Below are 25,235 nucleotides of genomic sequence, written 5' to 3'. Positions count from 1 at the left end.
ACATTTACTGGACGGCAATTTGATTTGCTTATTGCTTTTTGTGGGGTTAGGGAATTCCAGAGTCAGTTCAGTCCCTGGTCTTTTTCCTGACCTTCAGTGCCAGTGTGAACAAGCTAGCATGAGTTTCCACAGCTGCAATAATAGATGTATTTTTCTAGCTTCTGGGAAGTCCTTTACCAGGTTAAGGTGAGAGCAATTAATCCCTTACCTGAGGACACTAACTAGGTCAGGTGGATCCCAGTGATTGTCCCGCCTCCAATATTAGCAGCCTTGGCAAATGGGCTTGACGTGTTTGTCATAACAGTTGCATTTTTAACTCTAGGTATCCAAAAGATATTTCAATCTAGCCTCACCTATGATGAGAGTATATAACAACCTTTTTAGCCTATTTCATTTGGGGGTTGCCTCCGTTTTAGTGTTGGCTACCTTTCCAAAAAGATATAGCTGAGTAAATCACTTCAGCTGCACCATTGACCTCTTCCTAATTTACCTGAATTTACCTCCAACATAAACTTGGTTTTAGCTTAGTTTTCTGTGGTAACCTCATAAGCTGACTCCAAGTAATGTAGGCTACTGAAAATGCTGTGCGCCATGTGACACTTCTGAAATTACTTTTCTTCTGTTACGTGTTGTTTTTCAATAAATGGAGGGGCAGGTCAGCCATTTTTTACCTCCCTGCATCCTAATTTGCAACTTCCCTCTAGAATTTACACCTTTCTGAGCTACATTCAGGATCTACTTTCCTAAATGACTAATAGCATTAAAACGACAGGACATCTGGCTTCCTTGCTTTGAAAGCACTATCTCATCTAAATAAAGACTTCAAAATTTAGAATATACTGGTCTGCCCCAGTATTTACAAACACTATGTTTAAAAGTTGATATCTGGGTCAATGTATTTTATAAATATTCTGATTGCTGGAGGAGTTAGTTTATTGCTGTTTTGGTATCTTGATTTCCATGTCAACTTTGTGTGGATTGTCTTACTCTCCTTCAGACCATCAACACTGTGTCAGAAGTCATTCGAGGATGCCAGATAAACCAAGACTACTTTGCTTCTGTAAATGCACCTTCAAATCCACCGAGGTAGGGGAAGAAAAATGCTTAACCATTTACCAAGCACAGATATGTTGACATGGAAAAGAGCTTCCATTTAGAATCTTTCATCAGTCAGAAAGGGAGTCTTTTATTTAATAATTTAAAGCTACAGTAGGTCACGCCAAATTAAAGCTTCGCTGTGGCAGGATTATCAGACGTGCATTAGTTGAAGTGTGAAGATGTCTAGATGGCTTTTGAACTGGTCTCACTTAACATCTTCCTTCATGATCTAGCAAAGGAAACGAACAGTATATTAATGAAATCTGTGCAAACTGGGGAGCAGTCCACTCCAATGAAAGGAGAGAGAATATGTAAGTGACTCAGGGTATATCTGTGCTGCAATTAAAAACCCTCAGCTGGCTCATGTCAGCTGATTCAGGCTCACCGGGCTTGGACTATGGGTCTGTTTAGTTGTCTAGACGTTCAGGATCTGGCTGGAGCCTACGCTCTAGGGCCCTTCCCCCAGTGCAGGATCCTGGAGCTTGGGCTCCAGCCAGAGTCTGAATGTCTGCTCCACAATTAAACAGACCCTTACAGAGCCCTGCAAGCCTGAATCAGCTGATCTGGGCCAGCCACCGGTTTTTAATTGCAGTGCAGACATTGGAAAAATAGACAGAAAATGACCCTGATTCGGTGGGTTGGAGGAGGAAAGCTAAATTATTTAGGAGAAATTTCTCTAGTCTGCACCACACATGCCCAATGAGAGGAGAACTTGTAAAGCCAAAGTGATGCAAAACCTGAGATGGGCAACAGCAGTAAACTGGACCTGATTTTGCAACATGATACAGCAGTTTTTTAAATCCAGTACCGTTATGGGCTGCCTGTGGCAAGGCTTCATGTCCTAGAGTAGAGAAGTAAAATTTTCTATCCAGCTCTGATGTGACTGCACGTATTATATTCAGCTGTGAACGCATCCTACTGTAAAGATGTTGACATGCTGGAGAACAATAACAAGTTATCAGAGCAGAACAGACTGATCTCAAGTAAAACATGAAAATGGAATAATATGAATAACTTGACTAATTGATTAGGAAGGGGAAAAATAAGTCTACCAATTATTTGTATGATGGAAACACCAAGAAGGGAGAGGAATCCAGTGTTGTACCTGAAGATACAAGTAGTCAGAGTAATGGATGAGAAGAATTTTCTTATAGCAAGATCTGTTAGGCAGTGGAAAAGCCTCATGGTTCGTGCTTTCGATACTAGACAGGACTAAGCACTATAGAAAAGTCCTGTAAGAAACCGACGTGTATTGGCAAGGAGATAGCGTGGATGATCCAACAGACCTCTTCGGTCTTGGTCTATGATAAACATAAGGAGCAAAATGTGCTGTAGTGAGAGAGAATATTTTAGGGTTAAACCTGAAAATCCAGTTACCCCTAAAGATAAATATCCAAATATATGTTAAACCTTATTTAGGACTAAAGCTGATAATACCTTAGTTCCTTGGGCAAGTTATATTGAAGTAGAAACAGCACCTGAAAGAGTGGCTGTGACGTTCCGTTAACGTGCGCAAAACGTTCTCTCCTAACTGGCCTAGCAGGTCAGTCTGCTTCAGCTTCTTAGATGTAGAATCTTCCATTTCAGTTGTAAAAATACATCTGATGGTACACATCGGCTTACTGCAATCATAACATTGAGTGCAACAGTGTTCTTTGCACCAGTTACCCCCACAACATAGTTTTTAAAAATATAGATTTTACTTTTCATACTAAAACCTTGACATTGCTTTTGTTTCTTGGGCCATCTTTTTAAGAGATTTTCTACAGCTGGTCACATGCATCCGACGAAGTGGGTATTCACCCACGAAAGCTCATGCTCCAAAATGTCTGTTAGTCTGTAAGTTGCTACAGGACTCTTCGCTGCTTCTGTAGCTAGAGAAAATCAGCCCCTCAAGTGTGTATTCCAGTGGTACTTGTTAAATTGGATTTAAAAAAAAAAAATGGATTATAGACCGCTAATACACATTTCCATACAAACATGCCACTAAAAGCATTCAGGCTGTGGTCCTGTATCGTGATCAGTTGTTGTCCTGCACCAGAGCAGAGTCTATCTGTATTACAAGTCTGATTTTTGTTAATATAGACAAGACCTAGCAGAGGTTTCACTACAGTTGATACACCTACAACTAAGCTTTCAGTATTCCTGCTACCCTAGTCCTGAGCCTACCCTGTACAGTAACAGCAATTGTATTTATTTTGTGACTTTTTTATTTTAATGGGCTGTCTCTTTCTTTCAAAACAGGTCTGCAATCGTAGTACTTCTGATGTCCATGGTGAATGAAAGGCAACCATTTGTACTGCGCTGTGCTGTCCTTTACTGTTTCCAGTGTTTCTTATACAAAAACCAAAAAGGACAAGGGGAAATCGTTTCAACACTTCTACCGTCAACCATAGACGGTATGCAGCTTGAAAATTTCAAAAACAAATCACACTTGAGCATCCATTTGGATGCATCATCAAGGTTTCCTCTAAAATATAACATACTTTTAGTGAAGTGCCAAGAACAAGAGATGTAAAAATCACCTTGTGAACAGTGTTTTAATCTGAGAGAATTGTTTGACTTGAATTCTATTTGAACTTAACTGACAATGCATGTAACATTCAGGTGTTAAAGGTACAAGAATTCAGGTTGTAAAATTTGGTTAAAATTATTTATGCTCTAGCAGGATAAGGACAGATACCAAATTAGTTAGTTATCTGTGCTTGGAGTTGACATGGAGGGATTGTTTCTGTTTTGTTAGAATCTATGCTAATTTGTACTAAAACATTATTTTTTTTTGTTCTTTGGCATATAATTTACACATTCACTTTCTAGTTTGAGAAATAACTTTCAACCTTGTACTTTACAAGTAGGCGGAGGGATGTATATGTGGGGAAATGTTTCCTGACAACTTAAATTCCAAGGAGGCTGAGAACCAGACTGGTATTTTAATAAGATACAAAATCTTAGCTATCAAGCAGCAATATCGGAGCTGCATTCCCTAGTATGACATGTGAAATGACATTCACTTTTGAAAGAAGGCATTATGACCATGCCCCATTTCTTTTCATTTATTTATCAAACATCCAACATTTGCTAAGTGTGTCTCAGAGAATAAGGCAGGTGTCCTCCAAGGAAAGGGATATAACATACTAGTAAAATGATGGGAAGGAAATCTAACACATTGCTTCTCACTGCCACAAGGTGTTTTTTCTGATCCAGCCCTCCCTCTAAAACAGTCTCTCTTTCACACCTCCTGTTACACTGTGTAACTTCCCATTTATAGACATTGGGCGAAGTATAAGCAAGTTTCAACATGAGGTGATCAGTCAAATTTCCATTTATTTTACAGTTAAGCCAAGAGGCTTTCTACAGTCTTCCAGCTGTACAAGCTGGATTTGGAGGCCTTTGTCTGCCATAACTCTCGTGGGCTAGTACTACATGAATGTGCACGTGTGAAAACAAACTGTGCTTGATGGATTCACTCCAGTATTTTGAGGCATTAAAGGTCACAGAGGCTTTCCCGTTACCATTTTAACACACACAATGTCTGTCTTATCCTTTTTAGGCTGTCAAGTATCAGAGGGGTAGCCATGTTAGTCTGGATCTGTAAAAGCAGCAGAGAATCCTGTGGCACCTTATAGACTAACAGACGTTTTAGAGCATGAGCTTTCGTGGGTGCATCCGACGAAGTGGGTATTCACCCACGAAAGCTCATGCTCCAAAACGTCTGTTAGTCTATAAGGTGCCATAGGATTCTCTGCTCATTTTAGGCTGGATACTTAAAAGTAATGGCTCCAACTCCTTTATTAATTATCTGCCTGTCAAAACTCAGGCTGTTAACCTTGTCAGAGTATTGAGGCCCGTTCAAAATTTTCAGGGAGTACTTTCTTGTTAATTATTTACTCAGTAAGATCTTTAAAAGCTTTTCTGGCAAGCTTCATCTGTCATCCTACTTTCCTACTTAGTCAGTACTTTTCATCTGTGGCGTTCAGAGCTCCTTCCAAAAGTGCCATCCCCTTTACTCAGGAGGAATCAGATGCTGGGGGGTTGCCCAGAGTGACTGGTCGTGGTAGCTCTGTGACTAGAACCCATGTCTCCCAGTTCCCGGGCTCATTCACTGGATCACGCTACCTGCCATAGAAAAATGTGATGAGCCATCCTATTGACCGCCTGTGTGTGGCTGTTTAGGATTTGAGAGAACATTCCAAATGTCTAATGTTACATAAAGACCAGGAGTACCTGTGGCACCTTAGAGGCTAAAAAATTTATTAGAGCATAAGCTTTCATGGGCTACAGCCCACTACAAAAGCTTATGCTCAAATAAATGTGTTAGTCTCTAAGGTGCCACAAGTACTCCTGTTCTTTTTGCGGATGCAGACTAACACGGCTGCTACTCTGAAACCTGTCATAGTGTTAGATAGAATCATAGAATATCAGGGTTGGAAGGGACCTCAGGAGGTCATCTAGTCCAACCCCCTGCTCAAAGCAGGACCAATTCCCAACTAAATCATCCCAGCCAGGGCTTTGTCAAGCCTGGCCTTATGACCGGATTTTTTGGTTAATGGAGGTGTAGCACTCCAAGTAGCTGACAGGTTGTTCTCTCTGAAAAGTGTGATCTTTCCGAAGGTTTCCTCTGAGATTGTAGGTGTGGTGGGGCCTAGCTGGAGTGCTTGGCAATAGCACGAGACACCCTCTCTCTCTTTGCCGCATGAAAAGCAGTCATCTTCCATTGCGCTTACCCTGGACGACTTGATTAGGTGCCATATTTTTATTCCTAAAGTTTTTATAGAATTAAGATGTCTTCAGATGAATGTAGAGATTAAATCGTAACCTCTCTGAGATGGGACCATGTGTGTGCGAACAGCACCTAGCACATTGAGTCCCCATCCTGGTTGGGGGCCCTCTGTGCTACTGTATCATAACTACTTTACGAGTCTTCATCATGTGGCTTGCTTTTGTGCCACAGCATTTGTTTGTCATTATTTCTAGCTACAGGTAATTCTGTGTCGGCTGGCCAAACTGCTCTGTGGCGGACTCTTTTCCACGGACTCTCTCTCAAACTGGTGCGCTGCCTGGCCCTGGCCCATGCTTTACAAGATTAACGCACTCTGAAAGAGCAACTGCTAAGAGTTCAGCTTGCAACAAGTATTTGGTAACCCTCCAGGTGTCTTTGCTGCAACAGTGCACCACATTCTTCACATGGTACTGTATCATTGCCACGGTTTCTGTTTGCTTAAGAAGTAAAATGTTCCCTTGCTATTAGTCGCTCAAAGAAAAATGTTAATTTTCTCAGCTTACAAGCTGCAGCGAGACTCGATATAGATTTAGTGCTGGTTGTTTACTGTAACACTACAGCATGGAGTGCCTTTGTCGTAAAAATGGAAGGTAGCAGATCTGCCTTCATAAAAGTGCCATCTGAAAGCTGCTTGTCCATGTCATGAGTCCAGCACCTTAGATTTGAAATGCATTGTTCTAGTCTGTTCCTTTTTCATCGCTATTTTGGAATGCAGTCACATATTGAAAGTGTACAACTAAAACAATTTGGAATGATTTTCCACAATTGTTACAAGAAACACCAGAGATTACTGTAACTGAAGATTATAACTGTGTGACAGACCCGACCAGTGGGGTACAGGAGTCTGGTAAGGCAAATATACTGGTCACTGGAATGAAGTGTTTTCTGTTCCCTGAGTGACACAGAAGCAGGGCTGCACAGAGTAAATCAGGAACTGCTAGCATCTCAATTAAGGCAGGCAGCTGATTAGATCACCTGCCAGCCATTGAGCAGGCTAATCAGGGCACCTGGGTTAAAAAGGAGCTACTCCAGTCAAGGCAAGGAGGAGCCAGAGGAGAGGAAGTGCATGTGAGGAGCTGGGAGCAAAAGGCACAAGGAGCTGAGAGTGAGAGGGTGTGCTGCTGGAGGACTAAGGAGTACAAGTGTTATCAGACACCAGGAGGAAGGTCCTGTGGAGAGGATAAAGAAGGTGTTTGGAGGAGGCCATGGGGAAGTAGTCCAGGGAGTTGTAGCTGTCATGGAGCTGTTACAAGAGGCACTGTAGACAGCTACAATCCACAGGGCCCTGGGCTGGAACCTGGAGTAGAGAGCGAGCCCGGGTTCCCCCGAAACCTCTCAATTCCTGATCAGACACAGGAGGAATTGGTCCAGATTGTAGGGAAGATCACTGAGGTGAGCAAATCTGCCAATAAGTGCAGGACCCACCAAGGTAGATGACGAACTTTGTAAAACTTGTTTCCCTTTAAGTAGACAATACAGAGTGCTGTCAAATACCCAGTTTCACCTGTTGGGGGTCTTTCATTCAGCAATGTGGAGGGAAACAGTTATTTCATTTGGAAAGGAAAATGATGATAAAACACTGGTAGACAGAGGGACTTAAAGGCAGATGTAGCACCTGAAACTATTGTTTGTTCACTTTCCTAAAAGACTAAAATGTAAGTTGATGGTAACCTTTTTGTGTTATGTTGCCGCTCACGAAAGCCATAGTCACTGTACTGTATGTAGTTTGAAGCCAAAGCGTGATTCAGGCATCACTCGTCAACTTTTCAAGTGTTTCTCTTTTATTGTTTGGATCTTGTGTCTGAAATTATGATAGTTGAGTACAAGAAGCTCAGGTTTTGTAGATATTGACTTTGCTATTTTTTAAATGTGCCCCTCTCTCAAAATAGCCGAAATTGGAATCTCAAAATTGTTTTACTCATTCCTTGAACTGAGATGCATTTCAACATAATAGTTTCAATAAAATAGCCACTAAATTTTTGGTTTTGCATTTTGCTAGAATCTTAAAAGAAAAATTTGAGCTTTCTAAAGTTCTCTACAAAAAACTCATAAGTAATATGTGTGAATTTTTTAATGTGTGATTTACAGGGTGATAAGATCGACAGACGGGTATGTATTTCTTGGCGTAGCTTAGGCATTTTCTTGTCACGAGCAGGGCCTTTTCTGTCTTGGGTTTTGCTGATTTTTTTAACTGCTTTTTTTGAAGTGTTTCCACTTACGGTGTCGTGTTGCAATCAGTTTTTATGCTAGCATAACAAGCTCTCTTTGTCTGTCTCCATGGGATTCTGGCATGGTGTTCCTGGGAACTGTGGGATGAGGATCTTGGGTGCCATGGGTGCTTTCTTTCCAATGGGGCATTGCAGTCACCAGCTGCTCTGAAATGTACTAAATTTTGTTCACACTTCCTCATAATGTGAATTAAATTTTACTTTTGTGTGACATTGAATTAGTGTTTGGAACTGTTACAAACACTTTTCATCCCGCCCAGTAGAAAGAGGTGGACATGACCTGTAGCAGATATATACTGTTTTGGCCCTTAATTGCTAACGCAACAAGTGTCCTCTATTTGTGTTCCAGTCAATCTGTATTACACATTTCCAGTGATAATTTCTTTTGCAGAATTTTATCCCCAGTTGTCTTAATTTGTAATTAAGGATGGGATTTTTACTAAGCAATTCTGAAGCTAGCACTTAGCTGTAGGTGTCTGATTTTGAGCTTGTCGCTGGACAGAAGCCATGTCCATATTGCACAGCCTACAGTGACAGAGGGTTTTTTTCTAGCACCTCCCTGAGTGAGAGCAGCTCAACTCATAACAGCATTCTTCCACTGACCCAGCTGCGTTTACACCAGAGGGAGGGCTGGCATAGCTGCGGCGCTGGAGGGTGGATTTTTCACACCCCCATGTGCCCTGGCTGTGTGAGCCTAAGTTTTACATGTAGACCAGGCCATGGTCACTCACCATTAATGACTACTGAGCTAGGCATCACCTATAGCAACGTTTTTCCTGAGTGTGGCTGCTGTGTATTGTCTGTTTGTGTCCTTGGTACCGACAGAGATGGGGGACCTGCCTGTTGTTAAGGTTGCCAGACATTCCTGTGATATAAGCGTTCACTGTTGCTTTATAACGCCAGATAAACTGTTAGGCTGAAGTGTTTTTGCTTTTGAAACTTTCAGTTAAAATGTTTCAGCAGCTTCCCAGAATGAGTGAGGAAGAATATGTTTTGTCTCGCCAGTGCTTTGGTTTGGGGTTTTAAACCATGTAACTATTTTTTCCCCCCAGAAGCTGTAGCAGCTCCATGCTCTGGAGCAAGGTCTTGAAACTTAGCAAGGGGGTTGCCCTGGGATCAGATGAGCCTTTTGCCATGCCTGGAAAAATTGTCCAAATTGAGCCTCTGAGAAGTCTGTTTACACATGCTCAGATTTGTTAGTGTGGCAGCTAAATTCTCTGAAGAGTCTATCTGTCCTGGGCAAGCTCCAGTTTAGGGGTGCAGGGCTGGCCAGGACATCCCCTGCAATTGCTACTGCAGGCCACTGTGGTTCTAGGCATGGGAAGAGAGCAGGGAAACTCTCCTGTGCTGTCAATGCTCCACCTGTTGGCACCCAGGCAGCAGGGAGGAGGATGAGAAACAGCATAGAGGAGAGGGGGTTGCGGTGGCCAGAGTTGGAAGGAGTAGAGGAGGGCGTGAGTAGCAGCAGAGGGAGCATGGGGAAGGCCTTTGCGGGGGAAGATGGGCAGGAGTCAAGAGATGTGGGCTGGATAGGAACCAAAGGGCGCAGACGAGCTAAGGGCATGGGACAGAAGGGTTTATAACCATTAGAGAACTCTCCCCTTCAGGACCTAGAATTGAACCCAAGAGTCAGCAGTCTCCACTTTCCTCCTCTGTCAGCAAGTGACGGGTCCACAGGGGAGACCAGGCTCTCTTTGGTACCAGGTACTCTGTGGCTCAAGTGGTAGAGGTCTGCGCTGTGCTGATCTAAAGGTTTGAACTCCACTGGTAACCAAGTTGGGCATCAGTAGAAATTTATATTTCCTCGGGTCTTTTATAAATATTAAATTGCATCCTACTATTGTACGAGAATATTAAGTTTGCAGAGTCAAGCGTTCAGGTTAGGAAATGCCGGAACTGAGGAAGCTCTCTTAAGCATACGCACGAGTGCACCAGTGCATTCTTGATAGTCTTATTATATGATCATGCACTGTTTTTTTTCCCACAGGACTTCTGCCTCATTCAGGGGATGAGTCAGGGTTGTGTAGTAAAGGACTGTTGTGTGTAGGACTTCTGCCTCGTTTGTTGGAGAAGTTGGAAGGTGTGTAACTTTGAAATCTGTGCAGGGTTTGGATGGTATGTGGGATCAAACATCAACTGTGGGCATTAAAAAGAAATATTGGATAACTACCCAGTCACTGAACGAGGCCTGGGTCCTGTGGAAAATACCAGAATAGGACCATGTAATAAGTCTGCATCATAATGTGGATGCATAATAAGAATTAAGGTGGCATGGCCTTCCTTCATTCTGGCATTTCCTGACTTGGGTGCTTGACTTGGCAACGTTTTAATATCATGATTGGATGTTTTTCTAAAAGATTGCTCCAGAAGTTATTTTGGGGAAGTTCTATGGCCTGTCAGACTAGATCATGGAGGCCGCTCTTAGCCTTGGCATCTACTAATCTATGAACCTTAATGTTCTTTTAATGTGTTTCTGTGTAATAAAGCTATAGCTCAGCTGAGTAACAGTAGGGGAAATCCAGTTCTGTTAACCTTGTAATTGCTGTGCAGCTCATGCTGTCATGTAGCCGTGTTCTAAGAGCCTGCCCACCTGCACTGTGGGAATGTTCCAGGGTGTTGGCTCCAAACATATGAAGCTTGTTTATTTCCAGAGCCTATCCTGGGTTTACACTCTGGATTGCACAAGATGGTACTTGCTTAGAAAAATGGAATGAATTGCATATTTGTAAAAACTCTATATAGGAAAAATGAAACATGCTCCGGGCCGGGGCGCCATTCGGAATGTTTTTAGTGCTTGTCAGTCTGGGGTTTTTTCCTAACCTTGGAGATGGAGGTAACACTTTGGAATCGGTGCAAGTAGCCAATTCATTTAGAAAGAAAAAAGCATCTCTACTTGTAAGAGTCCAGTCAGATATACATTTTGAGTTAGTCTTTTCACAGACAGCAGTAAGCTGTTCTTTATTCTTTGTATTACGTTAGTGCCTAAACTCTTGTCGTGGGCTGGGACCTCCTTGTGTTAGGAGCTGTACAAACACAGAATAAAAACAATCTCTGCCCCAACAATCCTATCACTGGGGCTTCGTTTTGTTGGCTTGATTAATTCATTTGCGGGGGGAGGGGAGGGGTTATTTTTAGCAATTTTTGAGTTTTACGTGGATGTCCAAAACTGGGTGGGTTTTTCTGAGGCGTACTCTTTGTTCATACAGGCAGTACTGTTTCAACCAGTGTTAAAGCGTGCTAGGGAACCTTCATTGTGCCCCAGCATGGTCTATAGGGAGCACTTAATGTGCAACATGTGAGTTATAAACCTTCCTAACACCCTTGTAGTCTGCAATACTGCTCCATATAGACAAGCACTTAGATATGAGCCAGGGATCAGGGACATCACCTATATAAACAAACTGCACTGGGAAAGGGGTGAAGTCAACATGAATTGAGTAGCCATTCCTTGTGGGTTTTTCCAGTGGTCATCAGGTAAAACCTGAACTCAGAAGCCTTGCTTATAACATATGTAGGCTAGGATCAGTGTCTTTCCAGAAGGAACTGCCGTTTCTCTAGCAGTAATATTTATGTGGACTTACACCCCTTAATAAAGTTTACCAGCTTCTGGCTGGCTCATGTGACTTTTCTTGTCCACAATAATCTGGAAATAGCACTGAATGAGTAGTTGCAGTGGGTCCAGGCTCAGGGCATAGGAGTCTGGAGTTCAACTAGGGATAAAAATGTCCTTAGAAAATATTAGCATATACCTTTCATGTGCATTCATGACTCTTCTGTCTCAAGGTCCGCCAAATATGAGTTTTAATATACGTGACATGAGTCATCCCCTCCCAGTGAGGGTTCAGAAGGGCCATATGACTCAGAGGCTACTTTTCTCTGGGGAACAGAGCTTTTTGTGTGCAGATACTGGATGCTATTAAGTAGCTTTTCTTGTTCATGAACATCTACTAAACGACTTGACTTGTGGTTCTCATTAAAAGGCTTTATGGAAGAAGGGATCTTTTTTTAAGGAGGTCTGGCCTATATGGGATAGGAGCTGGTTAAGTGTGAGGGAGGAGCACAAAGATGTGTGGGGGTGGGCATACAGAATGAGCTGTCAAGCGAAAGACTTGAGCAACAGCAGCGGAGGAAGAAGTAGGAAGACATGAGAGCTGAAAGAGGCAGGAGCAGTTCTGTAGGGGCTTGGAAGTGAAGACCAAAAAGTAGAATATGATACACAGGATGCAAGTGGAAGCCAGTGAAGGAGAATGATAAGGCCTGAGCAGTGGAAGAAGAGTAGGAGTTTGCAGCAGCGTTATGGAAAGATTAGGGCAAAACTTCCGCCCCTCCCCATCAAAAACGTGTTTGGCACAAGTGAAACAGTTCGGCAGTTCTGAGACTTATCGAGTGAATACCCAAAATGAAAAGCTGACACAGTATAGTACGTACAGATCATGGAAAAGGGGTAACGAGACACATGAATGCCAGCTAGGCTTGTAATGGCGATTTGATTCTTTGCCCAAAGATCAAAGTAAAGGAGGAGGGAGATGACAAAGGGTGTGAAGAGGCAATGTGCAGCAGACTGGTGTGGGGTTTTACAGATGACGTGGTGTATAGCCTGCCTTACAATTGTAATGGGATACTTTACCTTCTAGTCTTGAGGAGGCTATTCCCCTCAGTGGTGGTATCTCCACCCAGCAGCTCTTCAGACCACCAAAGCTCTTGTATCCAGCACATTCTGATCTTAGTTTCCTTCTCTGGTAACTTTGATATCACCTTTAGTGACCCACTTTGGTGCTGGAGGCAGAGGCAGCAGCTGGGAGCCTGCCCTCCCACCTGCCTTCTGACTGCTGCTGCTCTGTATGGCTGTTCTTAAAGGCAGATAAAGACTTACTGTAAGGGCTTCTGGTTTTTGTCGTGCTCATTTAGGGCTCAAAGCCACGCTGTCTCCAGTATTTAAGCACAGTGAACATCAGAGTGGAGGATGGAGTGAAATGAAAGTCAAGCAAAACTTAAAGTGGCTGAAACACAGAATTAAGAAGTATAAATGCAGTGTAGACTTAACTAAGGACTCCTTTGGGGTTGGCCAAATGTAACTCTTTTCTCCACTGCCTTGAATCTCTTGTGACCACCCCCTCCAGAGTATGTTTTGCTTTTACTCTCTTAGGTAGATCAAAGCCCTTGTTTATGCCCGTTTGCTCTCCAGATTCTGGCTTTTAACCCTTTGTTACTTTCTTTGATGTACTATGTGCTTATTTGAAGCTTTTTTGTGGGAGCTGGAGAACTTTTGCTTGGTTGCTGTGTCAGATGTTTGACTTTCTTATGGAGGTACATGCTTGCCTTAATGCCACTTCCCAGGGCATTTTCGTTTTCAGGAGCCTGGAGAATTAGCCAGTATAGGTATAGACACCAGAGAATTCTGTAAATGGTTATATTTTATAGACCTGGAAAATGTGTGGCTCAGCTAGTTGATGCAAACTGAGGCTTAATACTAGATAAATCTTAAGTTAAATAAAACATCTGCTTTAAAGGACCAAAATGTACGTAATGAACAGCTCAAAACCATTGTCTAAGGTACCTCCTGGCCTAATTGTGTGGATTTAAAACACTTAAAATGATTTAACTAAATCTTGAACAGTATTATTTCACACATTTCTTGTGTATTAATTTGAATAACCTTCAGAAGAAAACTAATTTTCCAGCATACTAAATTGAAAGACAAGATGGCTGCATTTAGAATAGTCTACTTGTGTCTGTTTTACCTTGTGTATTACTGTATCACCAAAGAAACTGCCCTGTAGCAATCTGTTTTCACCTTGAAATAAAATCTCAACCAGTGGTACAATACATCAGTCGTGGGGTACGTTATATTTGCAGCAAATGACAGTGTATTAGTGCTGGGGCACTTTAAAAGTTTGCAGCTGATTTGTGCTAATTGTGCACTTTATGCAGCATTTCTCCCAGCAGGATCTGCATGTATTTTTTGCCACTTAACAATATTGTTATCCCAGCCGTTATAAAGGCAAACTAACTTGTCATGATTTTGTTCCAATCCTAATTTGTGTTGAGTCACACCTTGCATCTGTCTTGGTTTGACATGCATTGAAGACTGCTAGACTTCTGTGAATCCTTTCCATCAAAGCACTAAAGCGACGTTAAGTATAGTTAGTGTATGTGTATTTTTGGAAGCCTTGACTTCCTTTTTTTATCCTTAAAGTTGAACGTGGGTGGGTTCTGAAGTAAATACAGCCTCTAAAGCACTTCGTTGAATGCTGTATATGAAGAAATTAATGCCAGCTTTTCCATTTCAGGGCAGCAAAGTGCAGACAAGAGTTGGATTATTAATGCTGCTTTGTACCTGGTTAAGCGATTGTCCAATTGCTGTCACACACTTTCTCCACAACTCTGCCAATATTCCATTTGTATCCTTGAAATGTTTACAGAATACAGGAGTTTGAATGGAAAAAAATATTTTTAATATTAAAAATGCAGATAAACTTGCAGGAATGCTGCAGAATATTTAAGGATAGTAGGTGTGGGGCTTAAAGAGGTAGTGTCTCTTTTATGTTAACATGTAGACACTCACCAAAGCATAATCAAATCTATGAATTTGAAAAGACATGGCATGTATTTCCTCTGAGCACAGGTAACTGTTGCTTAGAGAAGCTTTTGGGCAGTTTTGCAAATTTCGGGTACATGTGCATTGCAATTGGAGTGATTGCAGCTTGGGTAGGAATACCCACGTTGGCTTTGATTGATTTAGCTAGTATGCCAAAAATAGCAATCAAGAAGGGGAAGCACAGACTTCAGTGCGCGCTGTACAAGCCTGCCCAGGACCCTGGGTACATATTTGCATTCCTAGACGGTGCTGGGATCCATGCCGCCGTGTCGTTAATGCTGTTTTTAGCTGTTTGCTAGATTCAAGCTGCCGTGGGTATGCCTATGCAAGCTGCTAGCACACCTTGATTTCAGTGTGGATATGCCTGTAGTGTGTGTCACTGCAGATAAACTCATAAGAGTTTCAATATGAAGAATCTCACATGTGTAATCTCACAGAAATGGGAAAATATGTCTTAATCTCAATGAATTGTAATGATAAATATACTTCTCTGAAGAGGAACTGAATCCAGTTGACAGTTGTTAAGCATCATATACTGGCTAATGATAGACAGTGCCTTCAAAAAACTTTCACGATTAACATGTGAAAGAGAACTGGGTTTGGGTACAGACAACCCTTTTAAATATTACATTGAGTTTTCTTGAATAGCAATATATATACACATTGTACAAATCCTTTAAAACAAACTAAATGTATGAGCAGTTTCATTTGATGTAGCATACTAATATTACTAATTAAGCTTATGGTTTTAATGGGTAAAGAAATTGGTTTTACATGTTTAATTAAGATGTAATAAGTGTAGGTTGAGATTACATGTTGAAAGGGAAAAGGTATGGTTTGTATATTCTGCTCATGAAATGTTTAAACTTCCTTAGCAAATGTTCCAGCTCACTGGGCAGATAGCCGAAAACCTTGGAGAAGAGGAGCAGTTAGTTCAAGGCCTGTGCGCGCTTTTGCTGGGAATTTGCATTTATTACAATGACAATTCCCTCGAAAATTGTAGGAAGTAAGTATGGCATAGGACTAACTGAAGACTTTAGGGGAGGTGAAAGTTTGTATGCAGGCTATCAGCTGTACCTAAACTAGGAAGAAGTTTCTAAATGAAAGACAACACAACCTATATCAATGATATTCTTAGTTTAGCAACCCCTCTAGCCCCCTGCTTTTAATTTATTCCTTACAGGAGGGAATACATATGGCTAGAAAATGTGAGATGGTTTCTCCATGCTAATCGGCTGAAAAAAGTCATTGATACAGCCCTTAGACAGTGCAAAATATCTGAGCTATTCTTACCAAGAAATACAGTTAGTACCTTCTTCGTGTATCCTTTCATCTGTGGCATGTGAACAGCTGATAGTGGCAGACTGGGAACAATCAGCTTTCCAGTGCCAATAAAAGTCTGATTGTTTGACAGGGGAAAAGGAATTGCTACAGGTAATTTCCTGACCAACAAAAGTACCCTTTGGAGGGGAAGTAAAAAGGATGGTGTTTCACTGCTCTCCGTTTTTGTTTGTTTGTTCTTCTCTAGGTCCAGTCTTGCCTGATGTGCCATACTAACTACATCATCTTCTTTCAGAGAGAAACTAAAACAGTTGATAGAGAAGAGGATTGGCAAGGAGAACTTCATCGAGAAACTAGGTTTCATTAGCAAACATGAACTGTATTCCAGAGCTGCTCAGAAACCTCAGCCTAGTTTTTCTAGCCCAGACCACATGATGTTTGATCACGAATTTACTAAACTGGTAAAGGAATTGGAGGGTGAGATATGTTACACTCTTTTTTTGTATTGTCACTTGGTGTACACTTCAGATTGCCATGATTGAATTACCACCCATTTCGAATTTAGATTTTTGAAGGTCGTACGATGAAACCTAAAATTCTGTAAGTGGTATGAAGGGATTGTGTTGTAATCATGGATATGGGTTACAATGCACCATGGCTTGCAGTTCAGATGTTTTATATGACTGCTTCTCGTGCAGTGTTGGGTTTTGTACTTAATCAGGCTTCTTCGCACTGTTAAGTCAGTTGGCTGTTTGTGCATGTTATTGATTAGGCTATTGGTAATGGCAAATTTTTGAACTTGTGCTTATATAGTGCCATCAGGTCTGTACTCAAAGATGATGCACGAGAAGGTGGCACCCCCCCCCCCCCAATAAAATCATAGTATACAAGAATTCGCTTCACAAGCACTACTTCTGATTATAGTGCATCATTTCTCCAGCTTCCTTATAGATGAAGTGAAAAGGAACTGGATGTGTGTCCCTTCTGTAATGAATGAAGAACTTCTAAAAGATGTGATCACGAATGTTATTTTTTACACTAGAAATAACCAGGTTGGGGAACCTTAAAAAATGTGAATGGTGAACTTTATGGGTCCTTAATGGAAAAGTGAGGCTGTTGAAACTTTAATGGAGAAACTTTTCCCAGTTGTTGATACAACCTCCTGAAGTCAGCTTCTAAGAACTAGTTTGACATCTAGTCATTTAAATCAGCATGGGTGACTAATAACTTGTTTAAAAACAGATAAATTCTCTCTGGTGCAACACGATTATCTAAGCTGAGGAGGCTGTGAGAATATGAGTGCATGAGCTGTGTTCTGAATAACAAATGCACTATTTTTTTGACAGGTATCATAACTAAAGCTATTTACAAGTCTAGTGAAGAAGACAAACAGGAAGAGGAGGTGAAGAAGACTTTGGAACAGCATGACAACATTGTGACTCATTATAAAAAAGTCATTAGGGAGCAGGTAAATACACGCTGTAGCAAACACCTACAGTCACATGTACTGTTGGGAGAAAATCATATTGACTGGCTTTTGGGGATGCTGGAATGGAATTCCAGACCAGATATTACAAAACATGGAAGAGGCTTCCCAGCTCAGATAACGTGGGGAAGTGTCAGGCACCTTAATAATAAGCAGTGCTATCAGCCTTACCTATAACAAATTTGGAAACTTACCTGCGCAGATCAGCAGTCTACAAGATACAGGCACTGCACATGCAAAATATCTTTTGTAGGTTGAGTAAATTTCTTGACTCTAATGCATTGATTTTATTGCTTTGCAGCATGTCTCCCCATTGATTCATTTTCCACAAGTAATTAAGCAGAATTCCAATTTTCTTTTCTTTCACAGGATCAGCAGCTTGAAGAGTTAAAGCAGAAAGTTAATACTTTAAAATCCCAGAACGAACAGCTTCAGACAGCAGTTACGCAGCAAATGTCTCAAATCCAGCAGCACAAGGACCAGTATAATCTCCTTAAAGTGCAGCTAGGTATACTTCACAAAAACACTGACATCTGTCCTTGCTTCATAGCATATGTCCAGTTCTCTGTGCAGCCCATGGCAAGCAATCTAAATTCTGCAGAAACCAATCCTTTCCAGTTTTAGCAGCATGTTGTCCTAAATTCTGCAGCACACTAGAATTCACACAAATGAAAAAACAGGACTTATTTTCTAGCATTAAAAAAGAATGCAACTAGAACAGTATTTCTACCAGTATCTAATTTGTTAAATTAGATAAAAATATCAATTTTTTTTATACTGCCTCCAAACTTTCAGTTGTTGGTGATGGACTATTTTGTATGGACAGCTGATAAGTGCATTAGAAAAAGGGAAACTGGCAGTTTTAGCTGCAGGCAGAGCAGCTTGAGAAATGAGCACTCAGCAGGTTCAGATTTAGGAAAGAGGTTGAGGAAACATGTCCTTTTCCCTCCGCCCTGCCATTCATTGAATTCTGATGTCTATGGTGGTTCTTACTGTACTGTCTGAACATGTTAGACAAAGGTGGAGGAGTCAGCAGCTAGCTGCTTTGGTGCTCCTTCATTCCTGTTGGATGCTGTGTCAGAAAAAGTACATGAACTGGAGGCTCCTGCTTAATGATCAGCTGTGAAGTGCCACCAGTTTCAGGTGTCCTTAGGTTTCACAGTTGATGTCCCTTTGAAATGAATGGGGTAGTCCATACTTGTCAGAGCTATCGTTCTGGATGTTTGGCGTTGCAGGAAGAAAACACCATATTGGTTCACATTTGGAAGCCAGTCTTGGCAATCAAATGCTAGAAACTTTTCTGAGAACACAAAAGGTTGCATTTTGCAGCCAAATTGCCCAACTATACATGGATTCTGCCAGCACTGCTGTAAAAAAGCAAAAAGTGGGGCATTGTGTACAGTAAAATCTCATTCATGACTGTAGGGGGACCCAAAGCAGCTAACCCAGTCTAACAAGCTAGCAAGATACTGTACTGCTATATGGATTCTGTCTGCTTGCCATGTCAAGCATAGTAAGATTTACTTGTTCGTTATGAGATATAAAAGAATTCTAATGATTTTGTGTATTAAAAAAATCAGTTATAGGCCTCATTACCACATTCTGGTATTAAATTGTAGCCAATTTTGGGTGACAGTGGGTTATGGATTAGGAAAATGAGGGTCTTGCAGTGCTACAGCAAGCCTTTTCTTACTAGAGACTGGCCTAATGGCTTCAACAGAATCCTAGAAAGAGTGGAAATGTGGAAAAATTGGCAAGGATGAGTACAAAAGAATAGTGCACGCAGGTAGGGACAAAATCAGAGAGGCTAAGGCACAAAGTGAGTTACCCCTAGCAAGGAACATAAGTCATTAAGAAGAGGTTCTGTAAATACATTAGGAACAAGAGAAAGATGTGTAGGTCCACTAAATGGGGAAAGAGAGCTACTAATGGATGACATCAAGAAGGCTGGGGTGTTTAATGCCTATTTTGCTTCAACACAATAGATATTAACAAGACTGAGGGAACTGTATGGGATTGCGAGCACTTTGTAGGACGGGATTAGAATTCAAAGTGGTCTTGACAAATTAGATGATTCGTCTGAAAGCGACAAGATGAAATTAAATGAACACAAACCCAAGGTACTTCACTTAGGGAGGAAAAATCAAATGCACAACAAAATGGGGACTAACTGGCTAGGCAGCAGTACTGCAGAAAAGGTTCTGGGAGACGGGGGCAGAGGGGTCACACATTGAATGAGACAGCAATGAACAAGGCTAATATCATTCTTGAGTGTATTAACAGGAGTGTCACATGTAAGACCCAGGCGGTAATTGTTCCCTTATACTTGGCACTGGTGACACCTCAGCCTAGAGCATTGTAGGGTCCAAAACTGGACACGCTTTAAGAAGGATGTGGACAAACAGGAGAGAGTCTAGAGGAGAGCAAGAAAAATTCTGAAAGGTCCAGAAAATCTGACCTATGAGGAAAGGATAAACAAATAGGTCGTGTTTAGTCTTGGGAAAAGAAGACTGAAGTGGGGACTTGTCAACAGTGTTCATATATGTTGAGGCTTGTTAAGGGGATGGTGATTAATTGTCGTCCATGTCCACTGAAGGTAGGACAAGAAGTATTCTGCTTAATCTGCAGTGGGACAGATTTAATTTAGCTTTTAGGAAACACTTTCTAACTGTAAAAGTAGTTAAGCTCTGGAATAGGCTTCCAAAGGAGGTTTTGGAATCCCATCATTGGAGGTTTATAAGAACAGGTTGGACAAATGTCTGTCAGGGATGAACTAGGTATTCTTGGTCCTGCCTCAACATTTGGGTCTGGACTAGATGACCTCTCGAGGTCCTTCCGGCCCTACATTTCTGTGAATACACACTTGTGATTTTAGAGATGTTTCAGGATGAAAATGTTCTATCATTGGGTTGCACAATGAAAATTTGCTCTGAGTGACCTAATGTATTCTATACAGATGAAGCTTATAAAATGTATCAGTGTGATGTAAGCACCTATATACCACTGACTTTCAGTAGGATCTGGGCTCCTAAGTCACTTGAGAAAAGGTTACCTGCTGTGTACAGTTAGCCCTGAGTATATGATACCACTGCTCAGGAATCTACACTGGTCGCTGTGGATGCCTAGCTGCAGTTTATGGTGTTGGCTTTGGCCTACGAGACTGCAGAGGGGCAGACTCTCAGGCTGGCAGGTCTCAAGCTCTTCCCTGTCATACTGCTGCAGCTGAGCTCAGTGCAGGCACTCATGCTAGTTTCCTTGGCAAGGCAGGGTAAGGCAGACACAAGGGGCCTGTGCCTTGGGATCCAGCCCCTGCAGTTACCTGAGCACATCAGAATCTGAAGCGTTCATCATTAACGTACATTTGTAGCAGTAACTGTTGTGAAGAAAAGCTGAAGACTTTGGGCAGAGCGTGGAGCATACAGCGATATGTGCCTGCGCCTGTCGGCTCCTGAAACAGTAGCCCTGAAAGGCATTAACTGCCCCATGGGTCTTAATGGGACGATAAAGGCCCTGCCTGTGCCATCCCAGCAGAGAATCGAGGATAGTGGACTTGGGCCACATGCTGATAAACCCCAGCTATGGGGGTAAGTGGCGGATCACTTCCCTGATCCCACTGTCGCACCTGAGGAGAGAAGGGAGCTGTGTGCTGCTGCCCTACCACCACCGCTCCAAGTGGGCAAAGTATGAGGCCATGCAGGGCCCATGTCCATGTTCCAAGGTCCTGCATTCCTGTTTTCCTTGGCATATAAGGGAACTGCTCGTGGATGCTGTCTGAGCGCCCCTCCCTCTATTGATCCAAAATAGCCCATATCTGTTAACCTTAAGGACAGGCTGCAAATCCCATGTATTTGGGCTGAGGCTCGGGGGTCTGTGTAGGGTTTGGAGGTCTGGATATTCTGGACTTTTCATGCTGGGATGGAGGGATTAGGCAGGTGTTCCAGGTCGTGGGGGCTACAGATCTGCGAACAGGCTGATTTTATGTAGGGGGTTGTTTAATTTTATGTTGATATTCTTGATGTGAGTGTTGTTACCTGGTAAGGCATCTTGAGCCTAGGATAACACATTCCTTACGTCTGTCGAAATAGAAATGAATTTTAAACTTTGTGCATCTACGTGCAAACACAGAGTGAACTGGAATATAGTTTCCTGCATTTGGATCTTTGTGGTGAAAGGTAGATCTACACCTACCGTCCTACACTTGGACTCTTCACTCTTTCATTGGTTGAGCAGGCGGAAACAACCACACACAGTTTCTTTTTTTTTAAAGGAACGGCAAGTTTCTGAAGTTCATACACGTGTGTTTGGGGGTAGATTTTTTGAACACGGTAGAACATAATCTTTTAATCTTGAATAATTTTGTAATTCCATTTCTTTATGGGGGGAAAGCAAATTACTGTAGAAGATACCTTGTGTGAATGTAGTAAATGTGTAAGCAAAATCTGTGCTATTAAGTTGAATACTAATTTTCAAATATCTGACCATTAGGAAAGGACAATCAGCATCACACTTCCCACAGCGATATGCTTCAGATGAATGGCATTCAGCCAGAAGAAATCAGCAAATTGCAACAGGAGATAGAAGAACTGAAAAATAAGCATGAAATACTACAGGGACAGCTGAGAGAGAAGGATTCTGTGATTGAAAACATGGTAAGAAGTGACTGCTTCAGAAGGGCTTTCAGTTCACAGTTGCAGAGCTACTTAAAAATATTACCTTCATGAGGCTAGAAATTCTTCGCTACGGCCCTGTCAGCACTAGAAAGACAATGGTTTGTTATAACCAGTTAACCTCTAAATGGTGAGAGTTTGTGTATCCAAACCTACCACACTGCCAACTTGTATCTCAAAATAGCACCCTGGGATCACCGTGTTCACCACTGTGATCTCATTGTGATGCGTGGTATGATACTCACCCTTATGATATGATATGGGCACAGCGGTCCCACAGTTCCAGATTGTACCCCAGGACTCCTTATCACAGATCTAATTGTATTCCATTGGGTTGGAGGTAGTTGTGTTTCCAAATTTCTATTCCAAGGAACTCTTAAATTATCAATCTTTGGCAATTTTGGGGGACCAGAAAATGGTAAAAGGCTACCACTGGCCAAGTAAATCCAGGTTAGAAATGCTGACCTTGGGCTTAGCTACAAACACAAGAGCATCATCCGCATGGAGGATACTTTTGTGCTCTGTTTGCCCCCACCTTGATACCGTGAATATGCTGATTTGCTCGGATAGCGATGGCTAAAGGTTCTAGAGGTAAATCAAGCAGAAGAGGAGAAAGGGGCAGCCCTGCTTCATACCTGCAGGTAATGGAAAATGGACAGAAACAATACCATTGGTAACAACCCTGGAAGCTGAGGTAGAGTATAAAAGCTTAATCTATGTCATATATTGTTTACCAAATATTGTGGAATATTGTGTTCAGTTCTGGTTTCCCATGTTTAAGAAGGATGAATTCAAACTGGAACAGGTCCAGAGAAGGGCTACTAGGATGATCCGAGGAATGGAAAACCTGTCTTATGAAAGGAGACTCAAAGAGCTTGGCTTGTTTAGCCTAACCAAAAGAAGCTGGGCGGCGGTTTACCCTGTGACTGTCCGCCCCGCTCCAGTGGATGCATAGGAACAAGGAAGAACGCCAGAGTACGCGGTGATTCCTTCTCTTTGCAACCTTTCCATTTCGTGTCCGCATAGGGGCTGGCAGCCACACGGCAACGCTGATGGCCTCTCACGCCACACTGCCTCTCGTCCGGTAGCAACCCTTTGTGTTGAGCGGGAGGGGGAGGGGATATGTGATCGGCATGGCCAGAGGGCCAGCATAAGATGTTAGCAGGGGCCTTATTCCCTGCCAAGGGAGGAAGGTTGCTTTAGATTAACTAGGCACCTGACTTCCAATTAGAGCAACCTGACTCCATTAGAGCACCTGACTCCGAATTAGAGCACCTACTCCAGTCTGGATATAACCCTGCTTCAGTCAGACGAGGGTGGTAGTTGAAGGAGAAAGTTGGATTTGAGCAGAGTTCAGATTGCAGAAGAGAAGAGTTTGTCCAGAGAGAATAGAAGGTTTGGAGGAGTGCTGCCGGTGGATTGGGAAGCCAACAGAAAACCCTAGTGTAAGGGGCCACAGCTTGTATAGAAGAGAGGCAAAGAAGCCCTTCACCAAGCTGACGGTTGAGAGGGAAGTAACCCAGTGAAGCAACGCTAGTCAAGTGGTTCACCCAACCTCAGGGCCCCTGGTTTGACCGGGTAGAGGGCGGGCCCCAGGTCCCTCCCTTCTCCACCCCCTCCTCCAAGACACTAGGGGAGTTATTAAAGAACTGGTTCAGAGGCAAGCAATATCACCCTGAACCTACCCAGAGAAGAGAAGGCGAGACCCGGAACATACCGGCCTTTGCCACTTATTATATATAAAAAAAAAAAAAAAAAAAAATATCCCCTTCTCACCCCTAGGGTGGTATGTTCTTCCTCAACCTCGGGTCTCTACCAGAGGCCTGAGTTGAGGGTTCTGCGCAGTATCTTAGCTGTTCTAGCACTGCACTCTTCTGGACCAGAGAGCCTCTGATGTTGTTCCTGATCTGTTTGGAGCCACTCACCCAGCTTAGGAGTCACAGCCCCGAGTGCTCCTACCACACTGGCGACCACTTTGGCCTTCACTTTCCAACCTCCTTTCTAGTTCCTCTTTCAGGCCCTGGTAACTTCTCCAGCTCTCATATTCCTTCTTCCTGATGTTTGCTGTCACTTGGCACTGCTACTATTATATATATTACACACCAACACACACATATCATATATATATCCATTCACACAATCATTCTACAAGTTCTGTGTAATATTGTAGTTATCCAGCCTAAAGTTGCTTGTGACGAATACTGGCCAGCGTACTCTGTAACAAGAGTGCGAGCCGAGTCCGCGGTCAGGTGCACCTGATGCTCCTGAGGCTGCAGCAGACATAGACTCAAAGTCCTTAGTTCTTCAGAGTCCAGCTTTATAGGGATTTTTCCCTATGTTAGTTCATGGGAGTTGCTTCATTCTGCTGTTGTTAAATTAATCAGCAGGTGGCTGGCTTCATGTTGGCAGCAGAATGTTACCAAAGTCTCTTATCTACCCTTTCTTTTTTTACAGCTTTTAGTTTGGATTCAAAGTTCAGGTTCTGCTGTGTCACGCTGCCTTTGGATGATCACCCGTCAATTGCAGGGTGACTTCAGCCTTGACCTGGCTTTGATCTTCCTTCTGTTTGTTCTTTTGTTCTCCTTTTCTTTTAGGCGTGGATGCTTTTTACTGTTCACTGCTTGTCTAGGTCTTCAGCCGTTGGTAGTTGACTTCACCTCATCAGGACAGGCTGCGTGCTGGAGGTTGATTTTATATCCATACATGCCTCATTCACACATCTAAACTAACTTAGATTACAGCCGGGTTTGCGGAAATAAGGGTTGGAGGAAGCGTTTACAAATGGAGTGAGCGTTTTAAAATGGGATTTGATTACAATATGCAAACAGTTGAACAGAAGTTACAATGCAGGCAGTTGTAGTGAAGGTGAACAGAAGTTAATTAACTAACGTGAATAATTAAAAAAACAATTTCATTTATCAGGTTCTACAGTTAGGAAACCTTCATTTAATTTCAAGTTCTAAGCTTCCTAGTGTCCAGTTTATATCTATTTGTTCTTGTGTCCCACACTGGTACTAAGCCTTAAATAATTCCTCTCCCCTCCCTGTATTTATCCCTCTGATATATTTATGAGAGCAATCAATCTCCCCTTCAGCCC

The 25,235-nt window shown here is 42.3% G+C and overlaps 1 protein-coding gene across 1 annotated transcript in view; it reads left to right on the top strand.

The window, feature by feature from the left end:
* USO1 (USO1 vesicle transport factor) overlaps nucleotides 1-25,235 on the top strand; it is a 64,284-nt gene that overhangs the window by 27,682 nt on the left and 11,367 nt on the right. The window contains 13 exon segments of the mRNA XM_075066067.1: nucleotides 998-1,086; nucleotides 3,343-3,497; nucleotides 6,073-6,101; nucleotides 6,103-6,154; nucleotides 6,157-6,242; nucleotides 6,245-6,304; nucleotides 7,967-7,987; nucleotides 14,397-14,507; nucleotides 15,592-15,710; nucleotides 16,281-16,462; nucleotides 17,332-17,453; nucleotides 17,841-17,979; nucleotides 21,957-22,120. Of these exon segments, the coding sequence (XP_074922168.1) occupies nucleotides 998-1,086; nucleotides 3,343-3,497; nucleotides 6,073-6,101; nucleotides 6,103-6,154; nucleotides 6,157-6,242; nucleotides 6,245-6,304; nucleotides 7,967-7,987; nucleotides 14,397-14,507; nucleotides 15,592-15,710; nucleotides 16,281-16,462; nucleotides 17,332-17,453; nucleotides 17,841-17,979; nucleotides 21,957-22,120 (1,329 nt within the window).

Source organism: Chelonoidis abingdonii, chromosome 5, assembly GCF_003597395.2.
Source record: "Chelonoidis abingdonii isolate Lonesome George chromosome 5, CheloAbing_2.0, whole genome shotgun sequence".
In the NCBI taxonomy this organism is placed as follows: Eukaryota; Metazoa; Chordata; order Testudines; family Testudinidae; genus Chelonoidis; species Chelonoidis abingdonii.
This window is presented reverse-complemented; position numbering and strand designations above follow the sequence as displayed.